Genomic DNA, 27,898 nt, shown 5'->3' on the forward strand with positions numbered 1-27,898 from the left:
GCAGGGAGGGGCGAGGGGCGGGACGGGACGCTGGTCGCTGCTCCAGGGCCTGGGGCAGCTCCAGGTCCGCTCCCCGCCCACTCCCGGTCCCTCTCAGGTCCTCACGGGCGGGCGAGCGCAGCCCAGGCGCGGAGCGGCAGGAGGCGTCGGCGGGCCCGGAGGCCGCGATGAAGCCGAGCGGCGAGGACGGGGCGGCGCAGGCCGGGGGCCCGTGGGAGGAGTGCTTCGAGGCAGCGGCGCAGCTGGCGCTGCGGGCTGGACAGGTGAGCGCGGCCCCGGGCGCACGGCAGGCGCACTCGGACTTGGGGCAAAGCGGACGCAGGGTGTGGGCGGACGGAGACCCAGAGGGCCGGGCCCGGATCTGGGGGCGTGAGCCGCGGAGGGGCTCCTTGTAGCCTACCGCACACCCGTGCACCTGCCACGCCTGCGCCGGGACGGGCGCCCTGGGTCCCGCGGCCCGGAGGCGCGGGCCAGGCTCGGGGCGCAGGGCGACCTGGCGGGAGCGGGAGGGTCAGGGTGCGCGGACTGCCTCGGGACACGGTGCGGTTGCCCCGGGTTAGAACCCCTACGCGTGGAGGTCGGGCGGACAGCCTGTCCTCGCGCGTCCGGAGTCTAGAGGGTTACACTCTGCGTTTGGAGGAACTGCTACCCGCACCGGAAGGGTGACGGTCAAGCAGCGGAGCTGAAGAAACCTTCAGAAGGGCAGCCCCTCTCTTCGCACTTTCCTGTGTGTTTTGTTCCTCCATTTCCTCGATGCTTCACGCCTGGGGTTCCGCAGGCCACGTGCGGTGGCGAATGGGGGGCGCGGGGGGAGGCAGGGCGCAGGGACCGCTCGCTCCCTGCTCGCGCGTCAAGGCGGTCGGCTGCGTTCCTGCGAGCGAAGCGAGAGGGCGGACAGAGGAGGAGCCCTGCCCGCAGACGGATTTTCTGTTACCACCGGCAGTTACTTTTCGGTCTGAAAGTACCCCACGGGCTAAAGTCAGGCTGTCGCCAGTCCTGCATTTGAAGTGAGTTCTTAACGTGTACAGTCACAGTGCGGGCCCTAAAAGTTAACTTTCAACACTAGTGGACCCTCCCTCTGTGAGACTTGATACTTGGGGAGAAGGAGGACCCCAACCTTACCTGCTGCACTGATGGAGCTCATGGCTTCAGGGCAACGTTCTTCCCGGAAAGCTGGTCCACTGTGTGAGGGGCGCGCTTGCCCTCCCCGCTCCCGAGACCCTCACTTCCTCTTCAGAGTGAGCGTCCTCAGGATATTTGGTAATTTTTAGGTTCCACCGTACAACTTTTCTTCTTTCAGCTTTGAGAAGAAGCCAGTTTAGAATTCAGACACCACTGTGTAAACCCTGGTGAGTTGTTACGGGTTTCTATGGTTTTTCAAATTTAGATCCTTGAGGAAACAGAAGGGTTTTTGAACCCCCCCCCCCTTTTTTTTTAAACAAATTTACAAATGCTTACACAGAACTTGCAATATAGAAGGCACCGTTCTAAGGGTCCTGGGAACTTTAACTTATTTTAAGAGATAGCTTCTGCTTTTGCAACTTGCCAAGAACAGAAAAAGCCTTTTTTGACAGTGGGGGAAGGATGCAATAAGGATTCTGCCATTGGGAGTCTGAGCAGGGGGCCCAGCACTCTGGGCTCCCTCCTGGGCATTATGCTGATGCTTCCTGCCTGCCAGGCAGTGGTAGGGAGAGTGGCCAAATTGTCTGTGGCTGGGATGAACAGAAGCCACACAGGGTCATCCTAACCCATGTAAAGAGCAACAGACTGTCTTAGTCATGTTCTGACAGTAACAAGGTGCTGATGGGAGGAAACCTGGCCTGTAGCCAAAAAGCCCCAAGAGACATGAAGGGTGGTTAGTGGTGATTTTGGGGAGTCCTCCTTAGCCAGAGGCACATTTGGTACCGGTTCTGTGGCCTTGTGGCCCAACGTGCCCGCCCTCTCACGTTCTGCTGTTTTATTAAGTCTGCTACTCCCGAGAGAGCTCTGTATGCTCCACCAAGTCTGGGTTCTCTGCGTTCAGAGGGAGTGCCCTCCCTCCCAGGAGACAGTGTCTGCCGTCCATGTTTCAGACATTGGTTCGGGTCAGGGCAGCCCTGGACAGTTTGCTGCCACCTCCCCTCTGCCGCATCCTGAGAGGCCTCCCAGACCCCTCCTTCCTTGTCTCTCCACCACCCATCCCTGTGGTGCCCCTGAGAGACATCCATTCCAGTCCCAACCACCACTGCAGAAGCGCCTCCCTGGCTGTTGGGCTTTGGGGAAGGGGGTGACATCAGCCCCACACCATCACCACCACAAGTATACAGAGTGATATTCATCAAAATGGGTACTTATCATCTCTTATGTGATGTGTGAGCAAAAGTATGTTAGAAAACTATGATTTTTAAGTTGTCCTGCAGGGATAGATCCAGGTTTTCTTGAACCTGAAGTTTAGACAATTTACGGGCCCTCTTTAAGAAAAAAAAACAAAATACAAAATTAAAAATTAGATATAAAAGTTTATTTAGAATAAGAAAGATCACAACAGCATAAATTTTCAGATGCTGACAAATGTAACAAAGTACATAAGAATAATTTTTTAACTGCTTTTCAATCTTCTGTAATACTCTTTTCCCATTTTTGGCTTTATACTCTTTACATCTTTGAATGACAACGATTTTGTAGTACTTTCTATGGAGAGATTAGAAAGGTAAATTCAGGCTTTCCTGTAGGATGGCTCACTGAAATTGATTACTATGGTTTAGAAAAGTTTAATTAGGCTTCAAACTTGTTATTGGTAGGGCCATATAAATGTTTAGGATTGCCATCAAATTTGAGAATCCTGTCAGTTTTATTTTACATATTAGTTGTCAGACAGGGAAGAATTTTCCAGTGTGCTCTGAGGGGATACCCTATGTCCACCTCCAACTGCCCAGAGCAGAGAGGCGCAGCGGGGGCTCTGACCCAATATCCCTATTTGTCTGGCTTGCATTGCCACAGGTGTTTTTTGTTTGTTTCTGGTTTTGTTTTTTTGTGTGTGGATGCATTGGGTCTTCATTACTGGTGCGTGGGCTTTCTCCCTAGTCGCGGCCAGCATGGGCTACTCTTCCTTGTGGTGAGTGGACTTCTCATTGCAATGGCTTCTCTTGTTGGGGAGCACGAGCTCTAGGTGCACGGGCTTCAGTAGTTGCAGCACGTGGGCTCAGTAGTTGCAGCACAGGAGCTCAATAGTTGTGGCTCACGATCTTTAGAGCACAGGCTCAGTAGTTGTGGCACACGGGCTTAGTTGCTCCACAGCATGTGGGATCTTCCCAGACCGGGGCTTGAACCCGTGTCCCCTGCATTGGTAGGTGTACTCTTAACCACTGCACCACCAGGGAGGTCCCCACAGGTGTTGTCTTGATTTGTGATTTTATTTTTTAATCAGTTATTCACACAGGGAGTTTAAAAAGTGAAATACTGCTAAAGGGACTGTCATGGAACCAGCAGTGTCCTGTCCCGTATCATCCTCATCCTTTTCCCCAGAACTCACTGTTTTCAATTTTCTGATAGTTACACCCGTTTTCTAAATAGTAGCTCTTTTTTGGCGTCATCCGCATTAGACACTGTTATGTCCTGTGGCTGCGTTACCTGTTGGTTCCATTGGTACCTGTGTTCACGTGCTATGACCACATGTAACACATGGTCAAGCTGGGTTGTATTATATATTCTTTTCTTTCTTATGCAACTTGTGTTTTCCTTAAGGTTAAAAAAATTTTTTTTATTGGCTTAGTTTTCTACACACCTACCAACAGCCATCTTCCGACTTCCCAACAGAATTTTTGATGATCTCCTTGGTATAGACACTCATGGGTCTCGCTGCTGGGGACACGTGGTCCTCACACCTTCATGTGCGTCAGAAGCACCTGGAAGGCCTCCACGGCAGGCTGCGTCCACCACAGGGTTCCTCCTCACCGGGTCTGGAGTGGGGCCAAGAATGAGTACTTCCACCAAAACCCCAGCTGATGCTGTCCGGCTGGGATGGCACTTTGGGAAACACTGCTGTATGTAGTATTTTGTTACATGACTGTATGACAGTTTATTCATTCAACTCTTGAAGAAACTCTGGATAATGTCCAGTTTGGAATTATTAGGAATAATGTTGCTCGTCCAGCACTCTTGCATGTGTCTTTTGGTTACCTCCGTATGCATTTCTGCTGGGGATAGATTAACAATAGGAATGAAATTGCTGTGTCATCGTATATGAAATTCTGCCAGGTGGTTTTCCAAGGTGGATGCAGGGATTCACGATTCCCCAGCAGGAGATGAGGGTTCCTGTTGCCTCATCTCTCAGACGACACTTGGTATTGTCTGTCTTTCCATTTTAGCCCTTGTGACAGGTTTGAAGTGGTGTTTTACAGTGGTTTTAATTTGCATGTCCTGTATGACTAATGAACTTAAGTGCCTTTTTATGTGTTTACTGGCCTCTGTTTTTAAAATGGTGGTGCTAAACCAGGTTAGAAATGTATTCATTCACACAACAACTATTTGAGTAACTCTGGAAAGGACTTTAACCTTACTCTGAGTGTGATTGAGGTTGGGGTAGAGTCCCATGTGGAGCCCTGCAGGGTGATGGGGAGACCACCCTGGCTGCTGCTGGGGCGGGGGTGAGGCTGCAATGCCACAGGGGGTGGGGCAGAACCAGATCTCCTATGGAAGTGATTAGAATATTCCGAGTGAGGGATGAGGATGGATCTGACTGGGGGTGGTGAAGAAGGTGGTAAACAGATGTATTTCGAAGGCAGAGCTGCCAGGTTCGTTGCCGGATCGGAAGCGGGTGTGAGAGGAGCCAGGGGTGCCTGCAGGGTTCGGGCCTAAAGAACTGTCCAGTGGATTTGTAGGAACTGTAGGGGGAGCAAGTTTGGAGGTGGAGATCAGGTCCTGTGTTCCACGAGCTGTGTGTGAGCTGCTGACCTTGAAATGCCGGTGGATCTCGACGTGGGGCCCTTTGGGTGGAGAGTTCACGTGAGAGGCTGAGAGTGGAGGCGCCAGTTTGGGAGCCGTCAGTTGGCATGGGCTGGTGTCTCAGGCCGGGTCCCTCCCGGGACGGGGACAAGCAGGCTTGTCTGCCCTGGGCTCTCCGTAGGCGGATCCCAGGTCGAGCTCCCGGCGTTTCCTCTGGGAGATCCCAACCTGGTGGGACGTGGAGGTGGAGGTGCCCCTGCTGTCCTGGCTGAGGATGGAGGGGGCAGCTGGTGACCTCACCATCTCTACTGTCAGTCCTGACCTTGTCAGCCCCACCTGCACCCGCTCCCCAAGCTTCCGCAGAGTGGGGGCACCCTTGTTGACAATTGTAACACTTTCAGCCACATTTGAAGCCTCAGCCAAGATGGAACTTGTGAGATAGCAACTGGTAGGTGGACCAGCACCCCCACTGGCACACATGGGCTGAGGGTCCAGCGACAGTCTATGGAGAGCTCTCTCTCACGCAGAGAAGGGTTTGTGTTTTCTGTCTGTTCTGGCCTTCAGCTGATGGGGCCAGGCCCACCCACCTTCCAAAGGGCAATCTGCTTTACTGATTAATATGTTCATCTCATCCAAAAACGTCCTTGCAGAAACACCCAGAATAACATTCAACACAGTATTTGGGTACCCCAGCGCCCAGTCAAGTTGACACATAAGATTAACCATCACATCACATTCATAAGTCTGGAACCTGAAACATGGCAGTACCTCCAGGCCCACATCTGCAGAGGAAAGATGTTGCCTGTTGAAACCCCACTTCTGCAGAGTTCTCCGTGTGCATTCCATGGGTCCCCGAGCTCACACAGGTTGCTCCGTAGGGAAAGGTGATAATCGTATGATCAACTTGGGGACAGTAGCATACAATCGAGGTGGTTCACAGACAAGCAAGAGGCATTTGGACGTGTCTCTGAATGACACCTCAGACGCTGGAGCTGATGGGGTTTGAAATTCAGGCTTCAGTGACTTAAGTCCCATATTTTATATATTAAACATTAACAGAATGTTATTTCAAGGGAGAGATCCAGGCCAGGAGGTCTGTGAAGTGCAGGCTTAGTTAGTGAGTAGCTGAAAAACATTAATTAAAATACAGCCACACTAACTTATTGCTGGCAAAATGAGAGTGTTTAAAATCCCTAGACTGAGAGAAAACAGATGTGGTAAAGGGTTTTAGCAGGTAACTCACCCGGAACCCCACAGACCTTTCCCCTGAGGATGCGACTGTGGTTAAAAGGCAGGGCTGATTGAGTCTCGTAATGATTTGTTTAAAAACAAGACACTATCCCCACCTTTCCTCTCAGTGTAGGAAACTGTCTGAATTGAACTTTTCTTAATCTAGTACTGAGATTTGTACATTGTGTATGTGGTAGCTTTGGGGGTTTTGTCGTAAGGCGTTAAGTTTTGTGAGGCCTCGGCCCCCTCAGATGGACGGGTGGGCCTTCAGAGGAGTGGATGGGAGAGTGTCTGGGGCCAGGATGGCTGGCTCATCTGAAGGGCAGTGTAGTCTGGGACGATAATTCAGAAATGGGATCTAAATTTCTGGGAGTGTAACTGGATGAGAGGGAGCAGTCGGGAATTGTCTGCAGGTCCCTCCCAGGCGTCCAAGACCCCAAGGAGCAGCAGCTGGTGAAGAAGGCTGGCCACAGCAGCACTGCAGGTGGCCGGGAATGCGGGTGTGGCTTGCCCTGTGCTAAGAGACACAGGCCCACAAGGAAAGGATCATCACACAGCCATAATAAACACTAATAGAAACGGAAAAGAAATCCTTATAAAAGGACATGCCCTAGCATCCTCCTCCTGGATCCGTAATTTCCATCCTTTGCATGATCTGGGTGCCTGGCTCCCCTGGGAAGGAGCCCAGATGACATCAGGACCCCCCCCCCCCGCCACTGCCCCTGGGCATGTCTCCTCTCCATTGGATCTAGAGGATGCAGAGGCCAGGGCACTCAGATGAGGCTTCATGAGAGCACTTGCCGAGCTTCTTCCCGACTTAGTTACCTGAGCCCTGTGTGTACCCAGCAGGTGTTCTCTGAGACCCCACCATGTGTCAGGCTGCAGAGCCCGCCTGGGGGGTGGGTTCAGACACAGGGCAGACGAGGGTCCTAACCTGGGAGCCAGGAGCACACTTTCAGGGTGAGCTCCGGCTCTGCAGAGACGTGACATCCCAGTCACAAAGGAGGAGTGCTGGGGCCAGAGGAACCTGGCATCCAGTGGGAAGGGGGCGGGAGAGTGAGTGACGGGTTCGGTGCAGCAGGAGGGGCAGGGTATGCGGGGGCGCAGAGGTGGGCTGATGGGCTGGCTCCTTTCGAGTCTGAAACAGAGGCAGGGGATCCTTTCTCCCCACCCCTCCCAAGTCCAGTTCGAGTCTAGGAGGCAGGCTCTGCTTCCCGAGTCACCCAGGGGCCGTTCCTTCCGCCGCTGCTCTGACCCCGGTGACAACGCCCAAGTCACAGCGGAGGGAGTGGAAGGGCGGGAGGAAGTGCCGTGCCAACAATGGCCCCTTGAGGACGTGACTCGGGAGTCACACGCATCGCTTCCCCTCGCGTCCTTGGGGCCGACCTCGGTCCCAGGGCCACACCTGCCTGCACAGGAGGCTGCGATGCGGGCTGCCACGTGGCTTGGTGCCCTGCTAACCTTGGGCTCTGTTCCTAGAAAGAAGAGGGCCAGCTACTTGGGTCCAGTTGTCTCTGCTCCAGGCCAGCCCACGGAGGCCACTGTGAGCTACGTCGGGGGTGACTTTATCCTCAGGGTGACTGGGCCATTAGGTGCTTTATGCGGGCCCGGGCTTAGCTAGTCTAGCTCTTCTGGCTGCACTGCAGGGAGTGGATGTGCGGGGAGCCCCGGGAGGAAGGATGGGATGGAAGCCAGAGGGTGATGGGCTTCGAGGGCAACAAGAGGCGAAACAAGACAGATCAAGGGGTCAGTGTTCCACAAGCACGTGAAGTCCGGTTGGAAAAAACGGTGCTGAGTCTGTTTAAGCAGTCTGAGGTGTAATGTACTGGTGACTTGAAGGATTTTGCGCCTCGGCTGTGTGCCGGGCACGACCCTAGACACCAGGCGGGCAGCAGGGAGCAGAGAGCAAGCTGGGTTTTCTGTTAGAAAACATTGCAACCAATCTGTTATCTTTGCAACCAAGCTGGGAAAACCAAACAACTGTCTGGGCTTGGTGCTGGGATGAGGACCGCCCCTGTTTAAGGGGTTCTGCTTATTCTGTGAAATCCTGCATGAGCACCCCTGTCTGCAGGCTTCCTGGAGGCGTCTTCGTGGCCTCCTCCTCTTCAGCGAATGGGTACATGGGATGTGGGTACAGGGTATGTGTACAGGGCATATGGGTACACAGCATGTGGGTACAGGGCATGTGTGTACACGGCATGTGGGTACTTGGGATGTGGGTACAGGGCATGTGTGTACACAGCATGTGGGTACAGGGCATGTGTATACACGGCATGTGGGTACATGGGATATGGGTACGGGGTATGTGTGTACATGGTGTGTGGGTCCAGGGCATATGTGTACACAGCATGTGGGTACATGGCATGTGTGTACGTGGCACGTGGGTACAGGGCAAGTGGGTACAGGGCATGTGGGTACAGGGCATGTGTGTACACGGCATGTGGGTCCAGGGCATGTGTGTACACAGCATCTGGGTACAAGGCAGGTGGGTACAGGGCATGTGTACAAGGCATGTATGTACACGGTGTGTGTATACAAGGCATGTGTGTACACGGCATGTGTGTACAGGGCATGGGGTACACCCGCCTAAGGTTGAAGAGTAAGTATCACGGGGTGGGCGGTGTGGATGTCAGGTGGCAGCTGAGTGAGGGGGTCCATGGAAGGAGGTGAGGGATCCTGGGTGCAGTGGGTCTTGGAGGAGAGGTCAGAGGTCACTTCAGCGTTCTGATGTCACCGTGGTTGGGAACTCGAGCTGTGACTCGGGCAGAGGTGACAGGATAGGCCCTAGCTGCAGTGGGGCTGTTTCCTGATTAATACCCTCAACGCCTTCCTGTGTGGGCCCCCGGGGAGGCCCTGGCACTCAGCCCTCCGTCCCGGGTGTAAGCAAAGCGCTGGCAGCTCCTGGGGAACCAAACCACTCAGTCCTGTGACCTGATGCACCCAGCCCCCAGGGCGTGAAGCCAGGGCCTGCCTTCCAGTTCTCTGCGTGCGTTTTCACTTTCCCAGGTTTGGTTTCGGCTGGACTGTTTGGGCTTCCGATCCAGGGGCACGTTCGTGTGACGGGTAAAGTGATTGAGGAGAAGCGGTTCCTACACTGAAATCTCCCGAGTTCAAGCTCGGGGGCTCCGTGGGGCTCCGTGGCTGAAGCTTCTCGTCCTTAGAACCACGTTTCTTTCCTCCAGAGAAAGACTGTTCCACCCATGACCACCTTTCTCGCGAGAAGAGTAGGCAGCAGTGAAGGCTCCCAGGAGCCCCACAGAGAGGCGGGTGCCACCGGTCCGTCTGTCTGGCCGTCCGTGGTGGGGGAGGGGGCCCAGCTCCAGTGCAGTACCGTCCCCAGCGCAGGGGGTGCTGGCCAGCATCACCCACCTCCCGACTTTCATTGCAGATCATCAGGAAAGCCCTTTCTGAGGAAAAACGTGTCTCAACAAAAACGTCGGCCGCGGACCTGGTGACAGAAACAGATCATGTGGTGGAGGCTCTGATCCTGCAGGAGCTGCAGCAGCGCTTTCCCTCCCACAGGTGGGTGCGCTGGGGCCTCGCTGACTTCTTGCTGTGCCCGCCCCCGGCCACATTCCCCCCCCCATTCCCCCCACCGCCCTGCCGTGGATCCTGGCGGGGAGTCCCCTCTGCTGTGCCCTGTCACCCCAGGGCCACGTGGACTTTCCCAGGACGCATTCCCTCATGTGGCCATCCCCAGGGCCGCCCACCCCTCCTGCCAAGCCCACACCAAGCCCCCAGGGCCACCCCCCTCCAGAGCAGGTGTCCCTGACCTTTTGGGTCACCGTGTGGAGAATCCGATGCAATGATTAATCTTTTCCTTGAAAAAGGCCAGCATTTGCCCAGCGCTGTGTGTCTAGTTCCAAGGGGGCCCAGAGCCCCAGGGGCAGATGCTCTGAGCTCGGGGAGGGGACTCCTTGGGCACAAGTGTCCCTTTCCTTCCTTAGGGAGCTGCTCACCCTGGAGCCCAATCGCTGGATTCCCAGGTGTAGACGACATGTCTGTCCGGCCCCACGTCTGTGTGGACCAGTGAGGGGCTCCCTCCTGCCGCGTGACACCCTGCGAGTGACTGGGGGGGAGGGGACAGGCCGTACACACTTGCACCTTCTCCCCACTCCTTCCCTCTAACCCCTATCACCTGGGGGGTCATGTGTGTGTGTGTGTGTGTGTGTGTGTGTGCGCGCGTGTGTGTGTGCAAGCGTGTTGACGGCAGCCCTTGTGTTTCAGCGTCTCTCCCTTTTTCCTTGTTTGGCATAAAGTCAGGACCCTAGCATCTGTTATAATGGTTACAGGCTCTGCACTGTTTATGATTTCTTAACTTTCAAAAATCTAAATTAAATGGCAGCGTCCAAAGAATCACAGCTGACCTTTCAACAGCATGGGTTTGAGCGGCACAGGTCCACGCAGACGTGGCTGCAGACGCAGGGTGGGGTGGGTGGGGCTGGCTGGCAGGGTCAGTGCCCCTGGCCCCGCCGTGTTCAAGGCAGTTGGATTCCCTGAGAGGTGATGGCTCAGGAACCACCACTGGTTCTGGCCCAGGAGCTCTTTCTGTCCCTGTATCGTCCGGTGACTCCAACAGCAGTGAGGCACCTGGACTGTGGGGCCCTGGGGTCCAGGGTCCAGGTAAAGGCTCTGGTCACTGCAGGGCTCTGCGTGGTGGCGGTCCCAAGGCCTCCTGGCGCTTTGCAGTCGTATCACTCTGACAGACCGAATCCTGAAAGTGCTGGCCAGTTGCTGGTGCTTTGGATGCACTGTTGTGTTGATGTGGGGCCTGGTGTCTGTTTGCACAGTGTGAATTTACACGCTCCTTGCCAAGTATCACAGGACGGAAGACAGTGTGTCACACGGGGGGCCTCAGGCTCTGAAACCCCTTCGGAAGACTGGGTTCGCCCAGAGCAGCAGTCCCCACCCCGGGTGGGTGTCAGGCCCCCTGGAGCCTTTCCAACCGTGCCTGCAAGCCCACCTGACAAAGCCCTGGACAGTGCAGGTGCCCCCCAACCCCTAACAAGAGGCAGTGGTCCCCAAGCTGCAGGCTGCAAGGCAGGGACTGGCTGCCCGTGTCAGCGTGGCTCTGCTCCGTCTCCCCTCTTGGCTCTGAGAGCAAAGCCAGGATGCTACTCTCTGCTCTGTTGCCTAGAAAATTCAGATAGGTAAAGTCATTTTTCAGCATACCTAAGTCAGGTTTGGTTTTTTCCCAATGATTAAGATTTAAAAGAAAGTACCAGAATTTGAGGACATTTAATTGTATTTTAGATCAGAGACAAATTGAGAAACTTGTGATAAGGAAAAAAATTGCATGCATATTATAAGATAAAATAGTATATTGTTATTTTTCTGCATTCAGAGTATTTAAATATATCCCTTAAACAACAAGTTGGTATAAGGCTGTCACCCTTTCTTAAGAAGTCTGAACTTATGCTCTTCCTCATTTTTAGTCTTTCACAAAACAGTATTAAACATAGATTGCATGGGACTTCCCTGGTGGTGCAGTGGTTAAAGAATCCACCTGCAACGCAGGGGACACGGATTCAATCCCTGGTCTGGGAAGATCCCACATGCCGCGGAGCAACTAAGCCCGTGTGCCACAACTACTGAGCCTGCGCTCTAGAGCCCGCGAGCCACAACTGCTGAGCCTGTGTGCCACAACTACTGAAGCCTGCGCACCCTAGAGCCCATGCTCCGCAACAAGAGAAGCCATTGCAATGAGAAGCCCGCACACTGCAACGAAGAGTAGCCCCCGCTCGCCACAGCTAGAGAAAACCCATGAGCAGCAACAAAGACCAAACGCAGCCAAAAAAGAAAAAAAAAAAAAAAAAAAGATAGATTCCAGCTGTTTTGACTTTGATAAAATAAGAAACAACCTGACTGTGGGCTCCCTGGTTTTGCTATTTTATTTTACTCACTGGTGAAATCCAAAGCCTGGGAGATGGGTGTGGACAGAAACTGCGCTTGCTTCTGCCCTCGGCTGGGCAGTTGCTCCACCCCCAGGGATGGGAATCTGACCACGGTGTCACCCAGCACTGACGCTGCCGCGTGGAGGAGGTGTCACAAGGAACCAGGTCAGGGCCGTGTTCCTGAAGCACTGTGTTGGCACCGACAGCATGAGCTCAGTCTGCGTCTGGGCCGCCTCTATGGGTGCCGAAACCTGTTCCAGCTGTGCTCCCAAATGAGATCCAAGTGGGGGGACTTTGAAGACATGCAGTAGCATCGCTGAGCCTGTCCGAGTCCCCTTGTCTGGGAGGCACAGGCCAGAGGAGGAGGACGGCTGGTGCTCTCTCACCTCTGCCCGGGCTGGGCCCCTGGTGGGACGTGGACGCACTGTCATGCCGACCGGCCCCTGTGCCCTGTGGGCTGCGTGCACTCGGGGAGAAGGCGTTCCTGGCCACCACCACCTGGATGCCTGCATCCAGACAATGCCTGACTGCATCGTCTCCCTGCTGCATTTCACGCTGTGTCCTTGGGCAGCAGAGCCCGGGCCGAAGCCTGAGCGATGAGGCCGAGGACATTAGCTGGCTCCCTAGTGGACTGAAGGTGACCCTGACCTTGTCACAGAGTCAACAAACTGGCCAAAGAGAAGGCCTGGGTGCTCCTGGCCATCAAAATCATAAGGAGGGTTTGTTACGACTCTTAGGAAGAAGTAATAAAGCAGAATGTATTGGTCTAACTTGTTTCCGAGCTCTGAACCTTGTCCCTGGTGCTGTTTTCCTCTGTACATTCCATAGGCCTATGAAATGGCCCCATGCTCAGTCACGTGTGTTGTTTCTGTTTACATTGTGGGTTTTTTGTGGATGGTCCAGCGCTCTTGTTGAGGTGTCTGTAATTCTCTCACATGCCATCTGAGTCCGTGTACCCCGGCCTCTGCAGGAAATACCTTCCCACATGGAGAAAATCAGGGCCCACAGGCTGGGGAGGTATTCTGGTGCCTTAGAAGAGTGGACCCGTCTGAGCCCCTGCCCCTGGGGCCACCCACGGGCACGAGGCAAGTGGGGAGGTGACCAGTGCTCCCCCCGCTTGGGCTTGCAGTCAAGAGGAGAGTGCCTGCAGCCTGAACAGTTGATGCCCAGAAAGGCCAGGCCTTGGAGTAGCTGCTTGGAGTGACTCCCACCAGAAATGCCTCACAGGACAAAAGCTGTGTCTGCAGATGCATCATGGGGGCTGCTCCGGGAGCCCAGAGACCGTGTACACACATTTGCTGATGGACTGACCGCCAGCCGCAGGCTGTGGTCCAGCTGTCTGAGCTGTCGGCCACTCCTCCTCCTCCAGGACCCCAGCGACTCCTGCCAAGCCCCCTAGTAGGTACCAGCTTCTCGCTTAAAATCAGGTTAGAAAAGGAAGAAGATTCCACATTCCTCCCAGGTTCCTGGGATCATCTTTGTTGTGAGTCATTTCTATTCTCAACCTTAGTGACATCTTCTCACTGCTTCCTGGACCTTGTGCCCAGTTCAAGCCTGGGACTTTGTCCTCATGTGTGTGTGTTTCGGGTATGGCCCCCTTTCTTTAAGAACATAATCACAAACTGTTGCAGGAAAATCACGTAGCTGCAGAAAGCACTGAAGACGGATTTAATACCTTACGTCTTTGATTCAGAAAACCTCAGAGCTAATGCGGCATAGGATCGTCCCCTTGTTTCTGCCAGGGTTAGCGGTCCGGGAGTCACCCTGCCTGGCCACACCCCACCCATCCTCCTCTGACTTGGTCACCACGACCTTGTTCATCCAGACCCACCTACCTGGGTCACATGATCCGAATGATCCAAATTCCCAGGGGGGAGGATGGCAGGGAGGCTGCCCAGCAGGAGGAGGGACAAAAGCCAGGAGCTTCCCCCATGCATCTGGTCTGCCCTCTGGGCTGTAAGCTCCTGGGGGCGGCTGTAGGCTTTCTCCACTCACACAAATTTTCTAGGTTCCTCACCCCTGCCCCCAATCTGGTGCTTTGCTTGCTCACAGGTGGGTTTTTCCAGGGACAGCGGTGGGCGGGCTGGAAACAGCAACCTGAAAATGATGTAGCCTCATCGTGTACACGGATGAGCTTTGGGTGATTTGTCTGTGTCTGGATGATTCTGTGCACATAGAGCATGAGTTTCATAATCTTTTGGACAGAAATGCTGCCAGAGTTGAGGGGGACCAGCTGAGTGACAGTGCAGGTGATGGCACTGTGTCAATTGAAGTGACACCAGAATGAAGGGCACCTTCACAGTGTTAGGACCATGACATGCCAGACTGGAGAGCTTCCTGCGGTGACAGAGGTGTTCTGTCTGCATGTCCAGTGTGGTGGCCTCTGACTCGTGTGACTAGTGAGACTAAGGCACCAACTCTAACTTTTTTTTTTTCTAACTCTAACTTTTTTTAAAAAAATTTTTATTTATTTAATTTATTTATTTTTGTCAGCATTGGGTCTTCGTTGCTATGCACGGGCTTTCTTGCGGCGAGCCGGGGCTACTCTTCATTGTTACGGAGGCTTCTCTTGTTGTAGAGCATGGGCACTAGGCACGCGGGATCCAGTAGTTGTGGCTCGTGGGCTCTAGAGCACAGACTCAGTAGTTGTGGCACACGGGCTCAGTAGTTGTGGCACACGGGCCTAGTTGCTCCGCGGCACATGGGATCTTCCCGGGCCAGGGCTCGAACATGTGTCCCCTGCATTGGCAGGCGGATTCTTAACCACTGTGCCACCAGGAAACTTCCCAAATCTAACTTTTAAATTCTATTTAAAAAGAGCTTCCCGACAACTACAACTCGGGTGTGCAAAACGCCAGCAGTAGGACACCAAGCATTTCTTGTTTTTCACTCGTTTTTCCTTCTTGGTAGAGGTGTGCTGTGGTCAGGGCTCCTTTTCCTCTAGTACGGACGTGCATGTGAGGACCTAGTGGGAAGCCCTTGGCAGGACCAGGTGAATCTGATCTCTTGGGGATGGTCGGAAACCTGTGTCGGGCGCCGTCCTGGGAATTTAGGTGTAGTTTGTTCTTTCCTCCCAGGAGGCAGGGATGCAGACACTTCGGAGGACCCTCCAGCATGAGGCAGCATGGTGAGGGGGGGACAAGAAGGAGGGGTAGGGGAGCCATCCCTGGTTTCCGGCCTAGGTGGCTGGCTCCTGGCGGCTCCCTTTGCTGAGACAGACCAAGTGGATTCTGCCTTGTTGCCGTCTAGTTCAGGTTCCCAATGGGGCGTGGACGGCCTTGCAGGGGAGCTTGTGTTCAGAGGACTCGTCACAGAGGACGGGCGGGGACAGGGGCCCGGGGTGCGTGGCCTGCATACTTCTGCAGGATGGGGTCCAGAGGGAAGCCCCGGGGGTTGGGGCCTCCCAGGAGCAACGTCAGCTCCTGTCTCCCGCATGCAGGATGGATGCCATGTCACCACCTGCGGTTCGGGGAGGCCGGGCTGGGTACAGATGGGGTGTCAGCTGTGATGCAGCCTGTTCCCCCAACCCCGGGCCAGCCCCCGCAGCATCCTCAGGCCCCTGGCTGGCTCTCTCCTCGGCCTTATCCCTGCAGAGTCAAGTCAGCGCAGAGCTCAGCTTCTCGCCGGCCACTCTTCCCACGTCCATCCTCGGACCCCCGCCTGGCCTCCCTCCCCTCCCGTCTGGTGCTTTAACAGAAGGTGTCACCTTGTGTGTCTGGGTCCTGCCAAGTGACAGACTAGCAGAGGGCAAAATGCAGAAGGTCTTTCCCGGACGCTAGCCCTGTTTGACCGGAGAGGCCGGGTGAGATCTCCTCACCCTGCCTGCTGGTCTCCGGGGCCGGGGCTCGAAGCGCTGAGTCTCAAGTTCCTGGCTTTTTCTCAGGCTGAGCTCTGTCCACTGCAGGTTCATAGCAGAGGAGGCTGCAGCCGCTGGGGCCAAGTGCGTGCTTACCCCCAGCCCCACCTGGATCGTCGACCCCATTGATGGCACCTGCAACTTCGTGCACAGGTGAGTGCAGGCACACCCCGGCTTTTCTGAAGCAGCACGTCAGCAAACCTCTAGCGGGTTTGTGGTCTCACTTACAAGTCATGGTACTTTAAAATAAGGTTTCCCGTTTGTGAGATACGTTCAGAGCATGTAGGAAATCTTCACTTATTTAAAAACTATTGGCATTTGTCACATTTAAACGTTGGGTTGAATTAAGAAGGACCCTTAAGGAGGCCCCTGGAGGGATGGGCAGGGTTGTAAATAACACAGGGTGTCTGGTCCAGCAGCCTTGGGAGCACACGTATGGATGGTGGCCTGGGGGGTTGAGGAGCCGCCAGCTGCCGACCTAATCTGGGCAGATGTCAGCCCAGAGCAGCAGGTTTTCGGGAGGTCAGAGGCATGTGATGGCAGTGACCTGCCCAGCCCCAGAAGCGCTGACGGGGGGTGGGGGGCGGGCTGTCAAAGCCTCCCACGAGGACACTCGTGCAGCCCCAGAGCTAGTTGGCAGGGGCTCCTGCCCCATCCTGGGTCCCCATTGGCGGTTGGGGGGGCCTGTGGACCTGCAGCCCCCACCAGCGGGACCCGCGGGGAGGGGCCCTCCCATAGGTGAGCCAGCCTCCCGCTTCCTTCTTTACAGTGAGAGGGGCCGGGGTGTGGGGTCCTCAAATGGAGCATTTATGTGTAGGTGTGGAAAGTGATTCAGAGCATCACAGGTGGCCCTTTAGAGACGGTGGAACAGAGCCATCTGGTGACAGCAACAGTGTCACCAGACTCTAACTAGAGCGTGACCCCCCTGGGGCATCCTGTGGGACCACGGGGCTCCCCTCCGGTTGTGTATCTCCGAGTGGGGCTCCTGTTCCTGTCCCACTGGTCACCTGTGTGAGGGTGGTAGGCACAGAATGGGCCAATCCCTACCATGGACAAAGGCCACATGTCCACCCCAGGACCAGAGAGAGAACCTGGACGAGAGTGTCATTTGGGAAACAAGCTGTGAGGCTGACTCTTAGGCTCCAGACACAGTCCAGGGCCATCCAGGGCTGTGGTGACCCTTGAAGCCTAAAGGCATTTGGGGGCCTCTGGCCACTGCAGCTCGGACAGAACCTGTCCTGCTCGTGTCCAGAAGCACTGAGACTAGAGCAAGTGAGAAAAGCCTTCTGAGGGTGGGAACCACAGCCAGGCCCGGCCGTGGCGTGTCAAGAGCCTCCCCATGGAGACGGCAGGGGATATCACGGCGCAGCCTGGGCAAGGCTGGGTCCTGAGTCTCCTGGGTTAGAAGCAGCCCTTCCTTGTTCCTACTCGTTAAGCCCTAACGATCCTCACATAAAGGAGGAATTTTTCTGGAGACGTAACCTGTAAACTTGCAGGCAGGACGTGAGGTCACCACCCGCCTTCCATGCAGTGACCACACCTGCTGTCCTGCACGAGGCTCACCCAGGGGTCACGGCAGGAGGGACGCGATTGTCTTGGACCCAGCCCCTCAATGGACGCTGGGGCCAGGCCCCTCCGTCCCTTCAGCCTCTGAGAACCAGAAAGCTGATTATTAACAACTCTCCATCGGGTCCTCCGTGGTCACTGTTGAGTCACGTCCGTCCTGACGACGGCCAGCACTGTTGTCTGTCAAGGTCGCTGTCCTACATGTCAGCTCGGCCTGCTTGTCCTCAAAGCGCTCAGTGAAATTGTGGGAGGTAGATTTTGACAAAACAAACCCGGCCACGCTGTATACGGGTCCTCTGTGCCTCCAGCCATACAGAGGCTCCTGAGTTTGCACGTGTCCGTGTGTGTCACCGTGTAAACCATCTGTCTTCTCTGCAGGTTCCCGACAGTGGCAGTGAGCATTGGGTTTGCTGTGAACCAGGAGGTACGTGATGGGTGGGGCCCGGCCACGCGGCCCCTTGGGTATTGTTTATTCATCTTGCTTCTTGGTTCCAACCTCAGTTTTCCTCTTCTTGTCCTCGGCCTTCATCATGACGAGTAAATCCAAGCATGTGTCTTCAAATCCAAGAAAGTAAACAAATGCAAACTGGTTTGGGGTGTGTGGGTTTGGGGCTCCGGCCAGCCCTCTCCCTCGGTGGCCGTTTAGCGATGCCGCGTGGAGGGGACGTTCTGGGCAGATGTTCCCAGTTAGTCTCCATCTGACCCCTGGGGCGTGTGATCGAGTCACACACAAAAGAAACTCCTATTTTTGGAGGACATTTCTAATCCCAGTGTTCTATTAGTTCTTCATTCTCCTCTAGCTGTTGGGTGAGAACATGGCTGTTGCGTGGTTCCCATAGACCCTCGGAACTGGGCCATATCTTGGGACCTGCAGAAAAGGCTGGATCCAGGCTTAAGCTTTATTATCCAGTTTCAGCGATTACCTTTGTTGCAGTTACTACAGTTACACTTGAATAGGGCAGGGGGTCAGGCTTTGCGGAGGGAGCCCTCATCAGGGCACCCTCAGGGTTAGCGCAGATTCTGGGGCAGCAGAGGAGTCATACCTGTGAGAAGGAACTTAATTTTTGAGGTGAAGATAAGCAAGAGCCTTAATGTTGAGATCTGGTGAGTGAGTCAGTTACTCACTTGTTTCTGTGTTAAATGTGGTCATTGAGATGAGCAAGTGAAGCAGGAAGCTGGGGGGCCGGGGGCTGTTCATCCTGGCGGCAGGGTCTCTGACTGGCCAGGCCGAGGCCTGTGACGGTCCAGGGTGTGCGCTGGGTACACGTGTTCTGGCCTCGTCATGGAGGCCCTGGCTGCCTACCGCAGGGTCTCAGAGGCCGGCCGGTTCCAGGACTGACCTGGGCTTGGGAAGGGGGGCCGTCACGTGCTGACTGGAGGGGGCGCAGGCTCTGGGTGTGTGCTGACTGGAGGGTCTTCCCAGAAGTGAGCCCTTCTCCTGCCCTCCCAGACTTCCCTCGGGCATCTGCGAGGCTTCTTGTTTTCTCTGTCCGTTCACGGCCCCACAGGCCAGGCATGCGTGCTGTTCTTAGCCCAGGACGGCAGGGAGTCCGGGAGGAGAGGCAGACGGGCTCCGGGTGTGGGGAGGCCTTTTTCCAGCTCCCCTTCTCTCGGCACTGGCTTGTGGGGGCTGAGGCCGCAGGCCGGGTGATGTGTGCGATGACGGAGGGATCAGCCCCTCCGGTGAATCACGTCTCTTCCTGGGCCGCCCCGGGCTCTGTGATGCTCTTGGATCTCCAGATGCATTCTGAATTCTTCACATGTCAGCAATTTTGAGGGTTTCTTGTGGGGTTTGATTTGAGTCACAAGAGCCTTTTTTCCCCTCCCAGAAAAAACAAAAGAGGCCTTTTTGAAGAAGGAAGCTTTTTCAGTAATTTTCAGTTACTAATGCTTGATTATGATGTCAGTTTAAAATATAGTTTTATTTGTTTAAATATATCTTTAAATACAGTTATTTAAGAAAAGAACATTTGCTTTCATGTCCAGGTCTAGGTTTGAATCCAGATGCTGATTTTTTGAGTTCCCTTTCGGAAGCTAATTTCCATCCACGGTTCTTGCGTTAGGGGTCACAGCTAGAGCTGCATGGCCTTCGGTCCCTGTGTCACATCCTGTGTCTGTTTTCTGTCCTGCCCACCCCACAGCTGGAGTTCGGGGTGATTTACCACTGCACCGAGGAGCGGCTGTACACAGGCCGGAGGGGCCGGGGCGCCTTCTGCAACGGCCAGCGACTGTGCGTCTCCGGGGAGACAGGTGGGCCCCGCTCATGTCACGCATTCCGCGAGGCAGTGGTGGGGATCTCCTACCAAGGTCCAGTCTCTTCGGGGACAGCGCGCCCCTGGTGGGCTGGACGTTGAGCCAGTCTGTGTCTCAGTGTGGATGTGGATGTGGCCTGGAGCCTTCAATGGGCCCTTTCTGTTCTGCTCTCCCCTTTCATCCCTAATGTGAGAAGACACCCGGCCACTAGTTCCCGCGTGGTCCCAGTGGGCCTGGGTGAGCTGGCCAGGCCAAGGTCAGGGTCAGAGGCATACTCTGGCCCTCGGAGCCTCTTGGGGACCCAGTTCCCCAGGTGCGGGCTGTGGCTCCCTGGATGTGGACCCACTGCCGTTGGCTTCAGTCCCTGTGAGAACACGGACGGCCGCAGGGGAGCCGTGTCCGTGAGCCGTGGTGTATGCACCACAGATGCTTCCTGTCCTTGTCATTCCTGGAGCAGGACCGAAGGACACCGGTGGCTTTTACAAAGGGCTGCTGTTACACTCAGACTGCCTGTAACATCACAGTTGACAGTATGTGCCTAGTTGGCCTGAGAGGTGGTGAGAGGGGTCAGGAGCGTCCCTGCCCCCGAGCTGCCCTCAGCCAGTGAGGAGACAGGCCTTCCAGCCCAGGTCGGGTCCGTTGAGGTCCGGTGAGAGCAGCGCCATCTGGATCCCTGGGCAGGGTGACTGTGATTGGTGGATCTGCTGGGGAGATGACCACCCCGTGAAGTACGGGCGAGGCAGGAGGTCAGGCAGGAGGCCCAGGCCTCCTGAGTGTTGTGTGGGGGGTGGGGCGAAGTAGTGTCGCAGGAGCTCCAGAGGGAGGGGCCCGGCAGGACCACGGACCGGCCTCTGCCACCGCCCAGCCCAGGCTCCTGCCCGGGGACTGTTTGGTTTGGCCACGTAGACAGCAGCGTTGATTACAGCTGCTCCTGCCAGGAGTTGGCCTGCCAGCCAGTTGTGTAACTCGGGGGTGAGGGAGTGAGTTGTCAAAGGCCCTGATGAACTTTGCTCCACATTCATTTGCTGTGACTCGAGGCTCGGTGCCCGCGCTCACACCCATTCCAGGCCTTCCGCCCACGGGCCTCCTTGCTCAAACACGCCATCCACCCCTCTCTGCAACACAGAACCCCAAGTCTGTCGGTGCTTGTGTCCCAAAGCTCACTTGGGATTTTTTAAAAATTCTGACTCATAAAGTCCAGGGTGATGTTTTCAGCCCTGGTTGTCTTCTATTTGCCGGGTGACAAGGTTTCTACAGGAGGTGACAGAAAGCTCTCCTCAGCAGCATGGTCCTTAGGTGTCGTACAGACCTAGCTTCAAAGCCTGATTCTGACACCCTCCACATGTGACTTGTCAGCTCTTCTCCTGGAACCTCAGTGTTCACGTGGGCGGGAGGTGATGCTGATGACAGCTCTGAGGATCAAATTAAATCCTACCCACAGGGCACTCAGGAATGGCCTGGCACTGGTGCCCAAAATGAGAGTCATTATCAGAGAAGGAATTTGAATATTCGCATGAGATCAACCAGCTATTAATTCCGGGATGCGTTTCTGAAGGAAGTGGTCGCTAAAACAACCACCACTCATCTCCCTGCTTTCCTTGCCTTCTCTTTCCTGTGCTCCTTTCTGCACTGGTTTCAACTCACAAAAGCAAAGCAAAGACCGCACTGCATAGTGGTAAAGGATTAGATGAGGCCAGAATTTCTTTGGTAGCTTTTTCTCAAAATTCTACCTTGCAGAACTGCAAACACATACAAAGGAGACAGAAAACGTACAGTGAACCCACGTGACCCATCACAGCCTGATGTCGCCCCTCTGCCCCCCCTCCGCGGCCAACCCTGCTTCCTCCAAGCTCCCTGCCCCCACCACCCCAAACAACTCCCTGCTACAAACCCCAGACATAATGGCACTTTCTAGCCAGCATTTCAGTACGTATCTCTCTGTCACTTTATCTTAAATCTTTTCCACCGATTTTTTAATTTTAAAAAATTTCCTCCTTTTCACCTTCCATTTCTTGTAAAGCACAATCTATTGTGTTTATTTATTCTTGTTCCTTTAGCTTGACTTTCTTTTCTGAATTGTTTTCTTTCCTAATTCTTTCCTAGGTTCCCTCCCCTCTACTTTTTTTTTTTTTTTTCTGCAGTACGCAGGCCTCTCAGTGTTGTGGACTCTCCCGTTGCGGGGCACAGGCTCCGGAAGCGCAGGCTCAGCGGCCATGGCTCACGGGCCCAGCCGCTCCGCGGCATGTGGGATCTTCCCGGACCAGGGCACGAACCCGTGTCCCCTGCATCGTCAGGCGGACTCTCAACCACTGCGCCACCAGGGAAGCCCTCCCCTCTACTTTTGAGTGATGTTCTTCTTCCGTGGATTCTCCGTTTCTTTCACTTGCAGCTACTTCTGTTTTGTGGACAGGTTTTTCTGGAAATCTCTGATCGACCGGAGAAATGTTATTCTGCTCCCTATTCTCTTTTTTTCATAATAATTGTATATGGGATTAAAACCTCATTCTTTTATATTCTTTCTAATTGAAAGGGCTTTGGAGGCCGGTGGTGTGATGGGGTGGGGGGTGAACACTTTCCGTCGTCTCATGGCTCTAGGGCTCCCTCTTCTGCTGTGTTTGTGAAGTGCCTTCAAAGTTGGCCTCTTCCTTGGACGGTTGGGCTCTGCCCCTCCCGCACTGCTACCTGGATCGTCTCCTTCCTTTGCCCCTGATTCCCATCCAGTGAATTTGGGGTTCTCTCCCATGCGTTTCTGCTCAGTGGGTCCTGCCCTGAGAGTCCCTGGAAGGTTGGTTATGAGAGGTCGTAGTAGCTGTCAGGGGTTTGCCCGCCCACTTGCCCTCTGGGGCCTGGATACGCCTTTGTGGATGTAGGTTTTTGTAGATGGTTTTTGTCTGTGATTTGTGTTTTACTCTCCCAGCTGCTCTGTTTTTTTGTCAGAGGGGATTTGGAAGAGGTTACATAGGTTTCCGGATCAGTCTTCTCCAGGATTCTGAACAATACTTTTTTTTTTCCAATTACTTATTTGGTTTTGAACATAATGAATTGAGGTTAAGGTCACGTAACATGAAATTAGCTGTTGTAAAGTGAATAATTCAGTGGCATTACATTCCTGGCGCCCCGTGTTTGGGTGGTTCTGGGGTAACCCCTTCCCGTTGGTCACTCTCTGCCTCTCCCTCACAGCCCCCAACCTTCTTTCTGTCTAGTTCTGGGGTTTTCAGTGAAGTACAGCTTATACTACTTTTTGTGTGAGGAACTCATGGTCTGCAAGGATCTGGAAGCCCAAGCATGTATGTCACACACGCCGGTCCGAGGCCATCACGGGAGCTGCACGGCCTGCGCTCATGCCCACACTTAAAGGCACAGTCACCTCTTTCCTGTGAGGATGTATTTCAGGGCAGACAGAGGACTTGCTTCTCTCACCTCTAACTTGTAAAATCTCTCTCAAGACGACAGTGCTCTGATCCTCAACCAGAAAAAGGGTTTTCAAACTGTTGGAAGTCACGGACGATTTTTTCACCCTAAAATTTGTTTATTGAAAGAGGATGCAGAGATGCCCTGCTTCAAAATCTATTTGATTTTTTTATAATGGTAAAATATATATAACATAATAATTGCCGTTTTAACCATTTTAAGTGTACAATTCAGTGGTATTAATTACATTCACGATCTTGTGCATCCATTTCCTCTATTTCCAAATTGTTTATTGCTGCTAATAGAAACTCTAAACCCATTAAGCAATAGTTCCCCTGCTCCCCACATACCCATGAAGTCACAGAATATTTTAAATTGTATATATATTAGTATTTGATTAAGAGCTAAACTATTATGATAAAAATAGTTTGAAAGGTAATAAAAGTCATAGTAAGTCATAGTAATTGTGGAGAGCTAGTCAGAATTAATCATAATATAAGACAATATTAAGTAGAGGGGATTGTAATTTTTACCTTTGTTTCATTATCTGGGCAAAAGAAAACAGTAGAAAGTATTTTGCCTCAGGTGGCAGAGTTCAGATGACTTCTTAATTGTCTGGGTTTCATTTAGGAAAAAACACCACTTGAGCAAGCATGAGGAAGAGTGGATACACTGCAGCTGGGGGGGGGGGGGACACTGGACACAGAGATGTCTTCTCACAGATGAAAAACTATGGGAAGAAACCCTTTCTTTGGCATCATCACCAGACAAGCTTGAGTCAAGGTCTGGGCCTCACGACCTCCTGCCGGTCACCTACTGCGCCTGGCCCTGTTGAGGTCTTTTTCTTCAAAACAAGTCTTTTTTCCATGGGAAGGTGCCCTCTCAACTTGCAGCCCAGTGAGGGTGGGGTCGGGAGGTGAGCTCTGGAGAGCAGACTGGGTCCTGTCCCCGGAGATACTGGAGCCGCCGCCCTGTGCCCCTCGTGTGGGTAGAGACCAAGCTGCCACCAGACACACGGCAGGGCTGGTCGCTGGCCCAGCTGTGGTGCCAGGTCTCAGAAAGTCAAAATACCAATTACCACAGTATAAAATGAGAGCCTCCAAGTGTGAGAAAAGGGGAAATGGTACAGACTCAGTGTCTCCTCCTAGTGGTCTGTCCCTGGTGGGAGGTGACTTTATGGGAGTCGGGCAGGATTGGGCCCGGGGAGTGAGGTTACCTATGGGCGTGGTTTTCCTCCACTTCATGGAGGGGCTTTGTTCTCTCAACTGAACACAAGGGAGTGGCTGATCCTGCCCGAACGGCAAGGCCTGACGAGACAGGACACTAGATCTGGATGTGATTGCGTGTGTGGCCAAGAGGGACAGTGCTATGACCCCCGCAGTGAGTCAGGCCCGGCCCGCCTACAGCCACTTTCCTGTGTCTGGTGGCCACAGCATCTACCCCCGATGCTGGGGGGTTACTCCCGAGGACCCCCTTCCAAAGACGTTGCTTATCAGTCGCTTCCTCAGCAGGGATGACGTTTCCATCTTCGTCATCACGGCAGCTAGCGAAAAGCTTTTATTATTATTATTATTTTTAAAATTTATTTTTGGCTGCGTTGGGTCTCCATTGCTGCCCATGCGGGCTTTCTCTAGTTGCAGCGAGCGGGGGCTACTCTTCGTTGCTGTGCGTGGACTTCTCATTGCAGTGGCTTCTCTTGTTGCAGAGCACGGGCCCTAGGCACGCGTGCTCAGTAGTTTTGGTGCACAGGCTTAGTTGCCCTGCAGCATGTGGAATCTTAGTTCCCTGACCGGGGATCGTACCCATGTACCCTGCATTGGCAGGTGGACTCTTAACCACTGCACCACCAGGGAAGTCCCGAGAAAGGCTTTTAAAGGCAGATTTATTTGATGAGGCATTTTTTTTTTTCCTCTAAACATGGGGCATTCCCAGTTTGGAGTCACTTTGTTTTTATTTGTGACTGAATGATGCTGGTTTCATGAGCCACCAGACCCATCCGAGTTCTTGCTGGTAAGCGTCCCTGAAAAGAGAACTGGGAGGTCTGCCCCCCCCACCCCCGCATGTGGGACTTTCTGGGGCCTGGGAAGTGAGATGGTCAGGGTGTGGCTTCAACTCTAGTCGGCACGTCCTTCCTTTCCCAGGCCAGAAACCTCTGGAGCATCAGCCACCCAGGGAGGACACTGAATCGAGCAAGAGCAGGAGGAGGGTTTGCAGTTCGCTTCGAGGAAAAACCCTACTGCTGGGTAAGAACTGAGCCTTGGTGTTTCTGACTTGGAGAAATTCTCTCCACACAGATCTCTCCAAGGCCCTCGTTCTGACAGAAATCGGGCCCAGACGAGACCCCACGACACTGAAGCTATTCCTGAGCAACATGGAGAGGCTGCTCCGTGCTGGGGCCCATGGGTATGCGCTCCCCTCCCGGGACTGGGACCCATGGGTGCACGCTCCCCCCTCCCCGAGACCCATGGGACGCCCAGGCCCCACGCACAGGTCCCAGGCTGCTCCCCGGAGCAGGAGCAGTGACACGCGAGCCAGCTGGGTCCCCAGCCGGGAGCTCGTGCAGCCCGTGGGGGTGGGGTGGCAGGGGACCTGTGGGAGCCCATCTCAGCCCCGTGTGCGCCCAGAGCTCAGCGCCCTTCGTGATGACAGTGACGCCCCCCCAGCCTAGTCTCCCCTGGGTCTGCGCTGTGACTGCGGCCACCCCAGATGGTTTAAATCTAAGGTCGTTGAAGGTCCACAGAGTGAAGGTTGTGTCCTTCAGTTGCACCAGCCACACTTCAAGTGCCATGGCCTTGGGCTGGTGGCTTCGTGGTGCCGAGTGGTCCATCACCACAGAAGCTTCTATTGGACAGCACGGCTCTGGGCCCAGGGCTCAGAATCGAGCTTTTGGGAAGAGGCCCTGGGCTCTTGTTTAGCTCCTGGGGGTGCCTGCGGTGGAGGGGGCGGGCACTGGAGTAGAGCCATTCAGTGTGTTTCCCCTCTTCCATCTCCACCAGGGTCCGCGTCATCGGCAGCTCCACCTTGGCGCTCTGCCACCTGGCCTCGGGCGCCGCCGATGCCTACTACCAATTTGGCCTGCACTGTTGGGACCTGGCTGCAGCCACTGTCATCATCAGGGAAGCAGGTGGCGTCGTGATGGACACGTCAGGTGAGCTCGGGCCCTCAGCCTGCCCTCTGTCCTCAGGGGTGCATCCCCAGGACAGACCCGCAATGCCCCAGACCAACAGGCCCCCTCCTCTGCTAACAGGGACGTGTAGGGAGGGCAGTGGGCCAGGCCAGAAGGCCCCTCCCCCTTCCTGCCTCCAGGTGTGAAAATAGACCCAGGGTCAGGACAGGACGGGTGGCTGTGTTTTCTAAACACTCACTTCCCCCCGCTCACCCCCAGTCCACTGAGACCACAGAGCAGGCAGCATGCTCCCTGATCCAATGATGAGGCTTTAGGTGATGGATCCTAGAGGTGACCTGTTCCTCTGCCTCAGAGTCACCATGCCCAGTAACCAACCCCACGGGGGCGAGTCCCGCAGCGTCCCTGTCCCGGGGATGCCCATGGAGCCTCATCTGACATTGGGGTCCTCTGTGGAGCCCATCCTCCCCCAGCTTTAGTCCAGAGCCTGTTGCGAAAACGCTGGTCTCTGTTTAACTGCTGGCGCTGGCAGTGGGCCCTTCATCCCATGATTGCTCTTTTTTGCTCCTTCTCGGGAGGCCCTAGTTGAGCTTCCGGGAGGGTGTGAAGTGAAGAGGGGTCAGCCTTGGGCATCGAGGCCAGGCAGGCCCGTCCCTGTTCAAGACGTGTCTGTCCTGGATGTGACCACGCATGCACGCACGCACGCATGTGCACTGAGGTCTCCAGCGAGGCCTTTTGGCCTGTTCACACCTCCAGGAGGTCGAGGGCCTTCATCCTGCCCCAGATACCTGGTGCACAGAGCAGCCGCCTCGAAGGGCCCAGCAGAAAGGCCACCCCCAGCACCCCCTCACCAAGGCCTCCTGGGTCCCTGGAGCCCCGTGCAGCGCAGACTTTGTGAGAACTGCTCCCTGTCCTGACCTAACATTGTTTGAGTCTCGGGCCTGAACGCTGTACCTTAAGCCGCTTTCTCCCAGTGCAGCCTCAGGAGGTGCTGGTCCTGCAGCCTGGATGGCACCCAGGTTGGGGCAGAGAGGGGTTGAGGCTCCACCCTTTGGGCTGGCTCAGCCTGAGTGCTGGGCTGTTGGGGGTCGTGCCACCCCCTCCCTAACCCAGACACCCTGTCCCTCTGTCCGCAGGCGGGCCGCTAGACCTCATGTCTTGCAGGGTGGTTGCTGCGGGCACACGGGAAATGGCGGTGCTCATAGCTCAGGCCCTACAGACGATTAACTACGGGCGGGACGATGAGAGGTGAGGGGAGCAGACAGGGCTGCCCCAGGACGGGGCCTTCCTGGGAACCTGGAGCAAGAGTTCCTGATCCCCAAAGGAGCCATCAGGCTGGAGTCCAGGCTGTCTGGCTGAGCCCACGTCTTGGTGACTTTGGTGTCCAGTGGTTCCTCTGTAATATCACATAGCCTTGTGTGGGTTGGTCCAGCCCTCCTACCGGGGCCAAAACCCGGATCTCACAGGACGTATGTATTGATACTGCAATTGCAATTTTTTTCCAAGAATGCAAATCTCAGGTAATAAGGGTTTCGAACAGCTGATAAAGCAGACTTGCTCTCAGCGACCTCCCCCGCCTCTGCCCATGGTACTTCAGAATGCAATAAACCAAATGATGACTCTCTGCTTTTCCCTCCACAA

The 27,898-nt window shown here is 54.7% G+C and overlaps 1 protein-coding gene across 1 annotated transcript; it reads left to right on the forward strand.

The window, feature by feature from the left end:
* Positions 1 to 26: 26 nt before the first annotated feature.
* On the forward strand, positions 27 to 27,898 carry IMPA2 (inositol monophosphatase 2). Its single transcript, XM_059039463.2, has 8 exons — positions 27 to 263; positions 9,542 to 9,675; positions 15,952 to 16,056; positions 17,848 to 17,893; positions 19,611 to 19,719; positions 25,428 to 25,536; positions 26,130 to 26,281; positions 27,394 to 27,898. Exons 1-8 carry the CDS (start codon positions 168 to 170, stop codon positions 27,507 to 27,509), a joined length of 867 nt encoding a protein of 288 aa, XP_058895446.1. The 5' UTR covers positions 27 to 167; the 3' UTR covers positions 27,510 to 27,898.

This window comes from Kogia breviceps, chromosome 15 (assembly GCF_026419965.1).
Source record: "Kogia breviceps isolate mKogBre1 chromosome 15, mKogBre1 haplotype 1, whole genome shotgun sequence".
In the NCBI taxonomy this organism is placed as follows: Eukaryota; Metazoa; Chordata; class Mammalia; order Artiodactyla; family Physeteridae; genus Kogia; species Kogia breviceps.